The sequence below is a fragment of the Harmonia axyridis genome, chromosome 1 (genome assembly GCF_914767665.1).
Source record: "Harmonia axyridis chromosome 1, icHarAxyr1.1, whole genome shotgun sequence".
NCBI lineage: Eukaryota > Metazoa > Arthropoda > Insecta > Coleoptera > Coccinellidae > Harmonia > Harmonia axyridis.
Window position 1 is genome coordinate 66409100 of NC_059501.1, and position 11816 is coordinate 66420915.

Below are 11816 nucleotides of genomic sequence, written 5' to 3' on the forward strand. Positions count from 1 at the left end.
CTACAAAAGTTTCACGACATCGACTAGTGTTTTATAAAATGATTTCACAAAACGAAATATATACAGAGTGGTCAACATATTGATTGCAACTTCATTTTTTCAAATGGAACACCCTGTATATTTTTCTATATTTGACTAGCTCTTTTTTCCCCTGATTTCGAATATATAACATATGTTTGGTCTATCTCTCTTATTCTGATTACCACAGAGTTTCAAATTTTAAGAACCACCTTGCATGCTCAGTAATCAGTTTTCAAGTGGTAGGCTGCGATAACTCAAAATGCCCTTTTTTGAGTTACATCATTGGCAACGATATGACATACGTTTTTCACTATAAATTGGAATTGGATGATTTGGATACAACTCCATAAGTATATTCTCGCCTTGTAGCTTTCTTATTTTTATTGTTATTCACATAAAGTGAAAATATTTCGAATTCTTCCGCTTGTGTGTAGTGCATATTCGATGAATAGTTTCATTCAATGACAAACGTATGTCATATATCGTTACCAACGAGATAACTCAAAAAAGGGCATTTTGAATTATCGCAGCATTCCACTTGAAAACTGATTACTTAGCTAGCCAGGTGGTTCTTAAAATTTGAAACTCTGTGGTACTCAGAATAAGAGAGATAGGCCAATCATATGTTATATATTCGAAATCGGGGGAAAATATCTAGTCAAATATAGACAAATATACAGGGTGTTCCATTTGAAAAAATGAAGTTGCAATCAAATATATTGCCCATTCTGTGTAGGTACATATTTCGTTTTAGGAAATCATTTTAAAAAACACTAGTCGATTTCGTGAAACTTTTGTAGAAAACATTTTTTTGTACCTCTTTTAGTAACAAAGTTAAAGGGGGGGGGGTCAAATTATGGTGAAAAACCCGGTATATCAATTGAGAAAATTGCGAGGCCTTTGTAATTATTAAGTATATGCAAAACCAACAAATGGAGGTGAAGCAATAGGTACAGTAAATAACATATAACTGTATTTGTATTGAGAAATTTAATTACAGTCACTTCAAAATATGAAAAAATTGAGAAAAAACTGATATCGTAATTGGATTTCTGCAATAACAAAGAAACCGCCTTAAGGATATCCCACATTAAAAAAGCCCACCAAAAAACCAACCATCTAACACAGGATGATTGTTTTTTTGGTGGGCTTCTTTTGATGGTGGATTTAATGCCGACAAGCTTGATGATATTAAAAAAAAATGGCAAATAGACGAGCCATAGAGAAATGAAATTATTTGTCTATGAGGCGAGCGAAATGCCGATTAGAACTTTATACGTTATTTTAAATATTATTGCGGAATCTTTCTCTTTATTTCTTGCTATTTGTATCTTCATTGACTGCTATTCAAATGATATGTTTTGTTATTTTCCAGAAAAAAAGTTATTGGCAGCTGAAAGGGGTTTGTAGAACAGCCACTCATTATAAAATATTTCTCATAGTTTTTCGGTTTAATGAGTTAGACATATGTATATTTGAACGCCGTTATTCGATTTTTCCTACACTTTCGAACTGCGCGTTCTTGGATTTCTTTGAAGGGGCACTCTATCATTCCTCTAAGAATCTTTTTCAATTTCATATGAAATCGTATTTATGATGTTGAAATCATCTTGTCAAATTTATCAAAAGACTTTGTCGATTTCACAGTTCTTAAAGGTGCATTTGTGTTCTTAAAGGTGCATTGTATAATACAAGGTCATCTTATCTTACGCATCTTTCATTCCCATTCTAGACACTGTGACAGGGGATAGATATGTTCGAAACATTATTGAACAATTGAAAATTGAACCCATTATTTATCTTCTCCGACATGAAATTGGAGCCAATTTCATTTTTATGGATGACAATGCTAGGCCCCATCGCACGAGAAGAGTACAAAATGCACTAGACATTGAGAATATTCAAAGATGATTACCGAAGCCAGCAAATTCGCAAGACATGAAACCCATTGAACACGTGTGGCATTTTGTTAAACAAGCAATCTCAGACATAATTAATTCTCCTAGCACCCTCCAGGAATTAACACTCGCGGCCCAAGAAGAATGGAAAAACATCCCAATGGATACCATTACCTCCCTTATTGTTTCCATGTATATGCACTCTAACACTTTACTACTGTAGGGAATCGATAGATTCCCTACAGTAGTAAAAATAAAATCGAGTTAAGTTAAATTTCGAACCAAAATGCTAAAAACAGAAGAACTCGGTTTAAAAACTTAGAATTAGCGAAACCATACCCCTAAGGGATCTGTAGAAAGGCCTCGCTAACGGTCGAATGGAAAACGGCCTGAATGCTCATAAAAAACGGCATTTCAGGGCGAATAATTCAATTGAGTTCAGTCCAGTCTATAACTACAACATATGTGCAACACTTGCACCGACAACGAGAAGAGTAAAGCTTTTCACATCTGTTCCCGAGACCGGCGAAAAGTACCAGCGAACGAGCCGCAAAGACCTTCAAAAAACGATTAGATCTAAATATCATCTTCTTCACACATTTTTAGTGGGTTGGAAATAAATTGAATAAGTGTTTTTATCCCGTTATTTTATTTCCCTAATTTGTCCTTGGCCGTGAACTACTTTAGTCACAGTATAAGGACCACAACCCTCACTACAGAACAGGGAAGGATACAGGACAGACCGAATATTAATGCATTCTTGATTTTGCCTAAAGTGGTTTTCTTCTTAATTTCAGTTTCTGGTAATCTTTGTATTATACAATATTTTTCGTTTGTAATTTTTTTTCTTGTTTAGTTAAGATTAAATTCAGCCATTGCATTGGTTACATAAAGTAATTAAATGTATACTTTATAAAAAAAAAAAAAGTCCAAAAATTTTGGCGATTTGTGTACATAGATGCGTCTTTTAGCGGTCGTGCAGTGCAGACCATTGACTCCAATATTAGAGGGAGAAAAATTGAGTCTTATGTCATGTGACCAAGAGGGAGGGGATAAAGGTGTTTGAATTTCAACCAATGATAAGGGAAGCCAATTACAATCTAATAATATATTATTGATTGGCTCGATCCTTATACACCAATGAATTCAGATGACCCCAGAGAGAGAAAATAGTCAAGTGATTTTAGAACATAGGATCGAGATGGCCTTACCTTTGGTCAAACTCGCTCAATCCATCTATTAGGATCTATCCAAATAATTCCTGACTCGTAATGAGAGAACATGTGGTGCACCTTCATGTTGGAAAATGATACCTCTTTGAGAGATATCTCTTAGAAGATGTGGAAACAAATTTTTCAATCAATCTTGATAGAGCTCTCCTTGAGTCTTCCTCCAAAATAAGTGAGGACCGATTAATCTATTATTATGCATTGCGTTTGCGTAGGTACCACACATTCATACTGAATTGCCTACAAGATCATTTTTATATCAAAGGGATTTTTGTCGCCAGAAGTTAGATCATTGGATCACACTGGTCAGTGACGTCAGTGTCACATTCAAAGATGTTGTCACAGCAATTAATTCACAGTTGACAGGTGGTGTCAAAATATACCTCTGAAAAATAGGTTAAAAACAGCTGATTAATATATGTCATGTGTTCCTGATAGTACAATACTAACTAAAAAAATGTCAATAAAATTCAAACTCCAAGGATAACAACAACTTGTTCCACGAATTTCCCATCCCAATGAAAATATTACTCTGACTGGTCATCAGATACTTTGATAATAATGACAACTAGAGGGACAAAAACCAACAATACTACAAGAATAGAGGTTGAAATTGAGAAAAATAGGGAGGAGGGTAACTGGTCGAAAGTTATTGAACTAGCAGATCAACTAAAAGAAAAAACTCCAGAATTCGGTAAGTTCTATCATTCCATTTACCCGATATTGTTCTCAATTTCCTATTTTATTCTGCAGTTTGCCTTTGTGACTTTCTGATTGGAGAAGGTAAACTAGAAAATTACATTGAAGAATGGCCACCTATTGAAGCAAATATTAGTAGAGCAAAAGTTTCATTAATTGAAGCCAAGAGATATCTTCATCAAGTAACCAATGATGCGGGAATCAAGGTATTCATTGTCGTATATTTTCCTTCAGAGTATTGGCATTCTATTTTCAGGCAGGTGTTGCTATGGATGCACATCTTCTTCTTGGGAAATTACAATATGCATGTGGTCAATATACTGAGGGAATAAAGCATTTCAAAGCTGCTGACTTATCCAATTTGTCAGAGAAAAAACTACCTCTGTAAGTTTGTTTTGTCTTCTTTCGATAACAAGTTGATATATTGATTAGAAGGTATAGATATATTTGAAAAATATATGTTAATATTTTATTGAACCCATACACCGAAAGGTATCAAATGGGATACAGATTATTTATATATATATATATAATATTTTATTGTATATTTGATGATAATTTATTCTTATTTAAGGCGGAGTTTAAGGATTGTTGCTGAATCATATGCGATAAAAGGCCTCTGTCTCCAGAAAGATGAAAATGCTCCCACTAAATTCAAGAAAGCAGGAAAAGAAGATGAAATCAATAAATGTTTTAGTCTTGCCTCAGATTTGGGATTGCTTTATATGCAAAAAATTGAGAAAGAGCAGCAGAATCAAAATTCTGTGGTAACAACAATGAATACGAGTAAGCAAACTTCATTACCTTCAGAAATTTTCATTTCATTTTAGGTTTTCCACTTCTTTCTTTGTTTTGACCTTAATCTTACCAATATCTTGGTACATAATTTTCTTCCAATATATAACCAATCTGCCTACTCAAATTTTTCTCAATATTGAAAAAAATCTAATATTGAAGTGTTCATTTTATTCAGTTTCTTTTCAGTTCAGTATTCTCAACAATATATCTTTGGAATCAATCAAGTACAAAAAATTTCAAGACTATTGATTTATCACAGTAAATGCAAAGTATTGGATCCTATAGTTGTTGTTTGACTATCATTCATTCAGAATAAATACCCCATATATAATAGAATTGTCTAAATATCAGGTGGAACCCATTCTCCTCAACCAATAGGTGTTCAGAAATCACTGGGTGTTGTACTTGAAGAAGCTATGCAGAATGCTCCATTGATACTTTTGCAACAAGGGAAATCTGAACAAGCCCTGGAAAGGTATAGAAATACCTTATGTGCAGTAGAATGTGCTGGAGTCACAGGTATACGACTGAAATTTATGTGCCAACTTGCCGAATTATTACTCCAAGGCCAACTGGGAGAAAACTATGTATCTCCATTGATGATGCCACAGAAAACTTCTTTATGGAAGCCAAAACATTATGCTGCTCTTAGTCAGGTAAAATAAAATATGTTAAAAATCAAGCTCAGCAATATATTAAAAAAACTCAGCAAAAGCAAATGAGTATTGATTTCCATTGTTTTTTACAGTTTATTCCTAAAAATGAGTGTGAAGAAGTTATCCTCCTTCTTTCGGTCGCTGAGTCTATGGCTGTCAAAAATGCTGTTTTGTCACAATCACCAGAATTCAAAGAAGCAAGATTAAGTGCCTATGTAGAAGCTACTAGAGTATATGATTTATTGACAATAGCTACCGTCAGATGGGGTCAGATTGCTTTGCTCCAAGAGGTATGATATTCGTACATCTAATATTTCTTTCACACTAATAGTGAACAGGCAAGATATGAATTTCTTTTGTACTTTTCTTATTGAATACTTTTTTCAAGGACAAAATCACAGATAAAACTTTTGACAGCATAAGAAAGAGTAAAACGTTCATTTTCATTTCTGCTCAGTTCTGCCAATCAACATTTTTCAATGCAAAAATCACTAACTATATTCATGAAAATACTCCATTAATTCCAATAAATATTCAGTGAATTAGAGAAAATAATGTTCATTCATTTTGAACAGAAGAATACCAGAGCCTTCTTCACTTTTATGATAAATAACTATTCATTTTTTTCAGTCTCTGGAACGTTCGATGAAGTTTTCCTTTGAAGAATTATATATATGGAAACAAAATGCTCTAAGTCTAATTTCTCTTGGAAAATACAGTTTGGGACTTGGTGTACTCAAAGAAGTGATACGTCTAGATCCTAAATCCATAGACAATTATTTATTAGCGGCTAAAATATGTTACCAGTATTTAAATATACCTCAGGAAGGATTAAAACATGCAAGAGATGCTATTTTAAAAGATTTGGAGAACAGCTCTGGGTTTTTGGGCCGGTCATATATGTATGCTGGAATTGGTTATCACCTTCTTGCTGAAGCATCACTATTGAAAAAAGATAAAGACGAGTTAAGGTTTAAAGCATTGTCCCAATTCAGAAGGTATAATAATTTGTTACTCTTGTTTTGGCATAAGATAATCTATAACCAGTATTTTTTTACAGTGCTGTTGATATTGAACCAAATGACTATCTGTGCCGATATTATCTTGGGCTTCTACTAGCTCTTACAGATCAACTCTATGATGCTCAATACCATGTTCGAATGGCCGTCGATTTACATCCAGAACATTCCGCCTCTTTGCATTTACTAGTTCTAATTTTATCAGCTGAACAGGAACATAAATCTGCTCTTGCCATTGTGGATAATGCTTTGGATGAATATCCTGACTGTCTCAACCTGATGTACCTCAAAGCACATCTGGAAATACACGAAGATGGGCTAGAAGTGAGTTCATTTACTGATATTTTTCGGCTGATTTTAATTGAATTGAAATGTCTTTGAAATTTAATGTTTTTCCAGCTTTCTTTTTTGCCTTTTAAATGAACTGATCAGGCACTCATCACATATAATCTAATTATAGTATTTATTTTTTATGATAAATTTAAATAGTTTATTAGATTGTCTAATTCTAAAAAACTAAAGTTTGATTGTTTCAACTTTTTTTTTCAACCCCTTATTTATCAACTCTACTATAAGGACTATTGTAACCAATTTATTAATTTCAATATTCCTGATGGTATTTCAAAGATTCAAACAAAGGTTCTTCCAAGAAACATTCTTATATTTCACACATATATTTATCTTCTTTTAATATCAATGGTTTTCTATTTTATCATATATCACATTTTTCTATCAAATTTGATGATGCAAATGATGTTTTAGAAAGCACTTTCCATTGCTAAACACATGTTGGAATTATGGAAAAATCTTTATGAAGGTCAAACGAATTCTGACATGCCAGAATGTGATAGAAAAAGTGATACCAGATCAATATTTCAATTATACCCTTCAGAAATGTCAGATAAAGATTCAAGTAAGTAGTTAGTATAATCACTGATTGCAAAAATCCAAAGAGCTATAATGTTTTTCATTTTATTTCATCATTTCTGTAAAAATCTTTGATTTAACTTGGATCATAGTGTAAAATACCTTAATCATACATACTAAGTTTGTAAATTGAGGTTCAACAGTTCTTTCATCTGCTCAAATCCATTTTCATAAATTTTTACGAATATTTGATTCTAAATTGAAGGTACAGATGGATCATTTCGAGAAAAAAAGTCCTATAAACATGAGACTGCAAACACTTTGTTTTCGAGATAAACAACGTAAAATTTTTATTTTTTTCTGCTACAGTGCCTGCTTCTTTCCTACAGAACTTTTTTTTTGGTAGTTTCGAAAAATGTGGAAAGGAACTTTGCTCCAGTACTATACTTTTTGGTTTCTTGTAGTTTTGTATCGTACTACTGTACTGTACAACTGTGGTTGTATGGGCTATCGATTTTGAGAAAAAATCTCAAACAACTCTCTAGTAATCCTCAGGAAAATCCAAATTATTATAAAGATTCAGTTAGTAAGCTGTGATGAATAAATTAATTATAAGTTTTGTTACTTATTTACTCTATTTGTTTTGAAGATTAATAAACATTCGATAAACTAGCACAATCATCACAAAAAAGTAGGACTACAAGAAACACACTATATCCCAAAAACAAAGCATTTGTAGTGCTTTTTTTTTGTAAATTATAAAGAATCTCTCATTCTCCTTTATATCTCGAATTTAGGAACACCCTGTATAATTTTTGAGATGTTGGGAAAACAAAATTTCTTACATAATCATGGGGTGTATTTTACCCCATTCATAAATTTATTCTGTAGTCATCTGTAGTTACCTTGAAACCTGTCTCTAAGTTATTCATTTTGAAAATTATTGTTTTCGGCCATTTTGGGTATGGTCCATATATCACCTTGGTTACTATGGTTAGTAAGTTGGTGGTCCGTGTATGTCAAATTCCTCAAACTTCGATGAGTTATCAGTCACCAGAGCAACCGTTCTTTTATTCTGGTTAGGTTCGGTAACCACGCCTACTCCGGTTGGCAGTTGTCATTTAAATTTTCAGATTATTGTTTATGAATATTTTCCATGACATCTAACACTCAAAAACTTTATTATTTTAATTATGAAACAAATACCCTTCAGAGCCATTAAGAACTATTAGTTATTTACAAATTAAAAGAGATCAACCATTTATAACCTCCAAAATTCTGTCAATGAAAAATTTAGTTGACTATTGACAAGTGTCAAGCGGTCCATAAATACGAAGCAGGTTACCTGAAACATTGAAAATCACTAGTAACTGCTCTGAAATTCTCGGCAATATACAGACCATACCCTTTATTTTCTTAATACAATGTTAACACAATGTCATTTATCACTTTTTCAGAACAATTTTCTTAAAAAAAACAAAGAAGCATGTAAAATAATAAATGCATGCTTGAAAGGTTCAATTTCTTTTCAATATAAAATTTTATATGATATTCCCAAATTTTAAGAAGTTAAATTCTGAAAATTTTAAGTATCCAGCTCATTCAGTTCGTTAAATCGTTCAAAGTCTTCAGGAGTAAGTTGAACATTTTGGCCCACCAATCTCTTCGAATAAGCATGCAATAATAATTCCCAATAATCAAAAGAATATATAATATATTTTTTCTATTTTTAGGTTCTTTACGACTACAAAACACATCAGCTTCCAGAATCGAGCAAGCGTTAAGTGAAGTAGCGAGTTCAATGAGTAGTTTTAGCCCTAGACCTGGTCCACATAAAGCATGGATGTTACAAGTTGAAATATGGCTTCTTCTCGCCGAACTCTACTTAGCTCTTGATCAGCTTGGCGATGTACAACAATGCATATTAGAAGCTACACAAATTTATCCATTGAGCCATCACATAATGCATATGGTTGGAAAAATTGCTTTTAGTCAAAATATTAAAAAAATTAATGTTGATTTTATTTCAGAAAGCCATGTTACACATGCATAAAAATGAATGGTCTGAAGCAAGACAGTGTCTACAAAATGCTCTAGCAATAAATCCTCAGCATGTTACTTCGTTGCAACAATTAGGTTTAGTTTATCACTATTTGGATCTCCAAGGTTTAGCAGAAACAACTCTAAGGGAAGCTGCAAAAATTGAACCAAAAAATCATGTGACTTGGTGAGTCAACATTTATCTCTAATGAATTAATAATTAGGTAATTTGTGCACACAGTCTTTTGCCAACCAAGTTCCAACAAGTGATCCTTGTGTGTTTTTACGTGATCCAATCCATCTGATTTCTTATTTTACAATTTCTCCACTCCACTTCAAGATGACCTTTTCAAATTCACAATATAGAGACATAAACCGTACCTTCAGGTTATGTTCAAATGTCCTACACCGGAGAAGTAGTTTCCAAGGTGATAACTTAAAGTAGTAGAGTGTCAAGATAAAAATTGTGAAGCTTCGAAAATTGCTTTAGCGCCAGCTCATAAGGTTTTGAAATAAAACTCAATACGAAAGCATATAGAAATTATGCTTTTTATATAAAGTGCTCTCCATCTTATGTTGTGAACCATTAAACACTATAGTGTTTACTGTAAACCTTAGATTTCAAGTACCCCCTCAAAAAAAAAATTATATAAGTTCTAGTGATAGAGCTGGCCACTCCTGAAATCTCATGCTCTTATCCATCTAAAACAGGGGTTCCCAACCTTTTCTTGGCCAGGGATCATTTTTATATTATTCTTGTTAGCAGGGACCACTATGTTAGTACAAAAAAAAACTGTTATAATCGAAGTGAACCTTTAATTGAGAGAATAATAATAATAATTGAGAGAATATTTTTAGTATAAACTTATGTATTTTTGTATAGATATCAATGTGATATCTGAGCTTGGATCTTCTTCACAAGTTCGGCTATCCTAGGCGTCCTAGGACTAATATTGTTACTCAAAGCTACACGCAAATCATCAGTCACTTTCAAACGATTCCTTGTTTATAATTACCAACAAAGCAGAAAATCCTTGTTCAGACGAATAAGTCGTTGAAAAAACCATAAAATAGCGCAAGGCAATTTCTTGAAGTTAGGTATAAGAAATTGCTTTTTCATACCAAAACGACTTGAGTGAATTTGATTCGAAAGCATCCTTGCAGTTTCTATCATTTTGAAATTAAATTAGTTCTTCCTGAATTTCTTCTTTACTTCTTCAGCGTCCCTACTAAAAGGGTTATGAATCAGTATTGTTCAACTTCAGTTTCTGAGGTATATTCTGGGAAGTAGGTAACGATTGAATTCATCAATCAGCATTTGTAATTTGTAAATGTGACTTGATGGTTTTCTTTAAATTTGCCTCATCTTTTTCCGGGTCTTCCACAAATGCCTTCAATTTCGCAAATGCAGAATAATTATTTTCTTCAATTTTACGCATCCACATCTGAAATTTGCTAATACAAGAAGTTTATCTTCGAAAATGAATATATCGGCGAAGTTTTATAATTTTTCATTTCCGGAATCTTGCTCAATTTATTGAAATGTGTAAAAATATCCACAAGATATGCCAAAAAAATTCCGTTTGTTCACTATCCTGTACTTTTCCATAATCTATAAGTTCTAGGACAGGAACTATGAATTTTGAAGGCAAACAAATCAAGTAATCAAATTGATACAATAATTTCATTTAAATGAATAAATTAGTCTGAGCAAAGATATTGTTATAGTGTCAAATCAAATCAAATTTCATTCCATTTCAAAAATTCTCAATTCAAAATGTTCTCTTTTTTTCAGGTATAATTTAGGAAAGGTTCTGAAAGCACTTGGTGAATATGAGAAGGCTAGCAGCGCCATGGCTACTGCCCTCATGGAAGAAAAATCTAATCCTATCCTTCCATTCAATACTGTTCCTCTATGTTTTGAATAATTAATGGTCTCCTTGAAAGTATCTTATTGAAGATATCAATAATATTAGAAAATCTGGTTGGTATTAACGGTGAAATTGATGTATTTTTGGTAATAGCTTTTTTTCTATCAATATATTGATGTATATTTATATCAACCAACTATTTATAACTTTACATCAATTATTTAAAATCATGAACCTCCTAATGATATTGTTAATTAAAACATCATTTTTTTAAATGTGAGATAAGAATGTTAATCATTGAAAAATTCAAATATCTAAAATCGCCATTGCATAAATATCGGTTCTAAAATTGTTTGAAGAGTTAGAAGTTGAATATTAATTGTAAAGAAGACTAGATATTCATTTTGCCTTATTGAAGGATTCTTAGTGTAATATTGACTCAATTTGTCTATCAATTGAAAAATTACTCAAGAATAGTTTAGTAGAAGAAAAAACTGTCTTTCTAATGAATCATGTAACTATTGTTATACGTAAAGAAACTGTACACTTGTAAACTATAAAAATAACGAATAATAATTCAGTAACATCGTGTTACGTCTCTGAAATATATAATTATTGTTGAAATTTGACTTTTTATTCATTCTAATTATCCTTGAGGAAATTTTTAGTGTAAAAGTTAAAATTTTCCTAATTTTATTTTTCATATTATAACTTCTGT

At 32.2% G+C, this 11816-nt stretch overlaps 1 protein-coding gene across 1 annotated transcript; it reads left to right on the top strand.

Annotated features, from left to right (window-relative positions):
• The first annotated feature begins 3349 nt into the window (after window positions 1–3349).
• On the top strand, window positions 3350–11722 carry LOC123670965 (tetratricopeptide repeat protein 7B). The gene is made up of 12 exons (XM_045604571.1): window positions 3350–3842; window positions 3902–4053; window positions 4104–4231; window positions 4422–4633; window positions 4997–5301; window positions 5394–5591; window positions 5932–6299; window positions 6362–6644; window positions 7083–7233; window positions 8921–9159; window positions 9218–9414; window positions 11023–11722. The coding sequence occupies exons 1-12, from the start codon at window positions 3710–3712 to the stop codon at window positions 11153–11155; spliced, it is 2499 nt and encodes an 832-aa protein (XP_045460527.1). The 5' UTR covers window positions 3350–3709; the 3' UTR covers window positions 11156–11722.
• The last annotated feature ends 94 nt before the right edge of the window (window positions 11723–11816 follow it).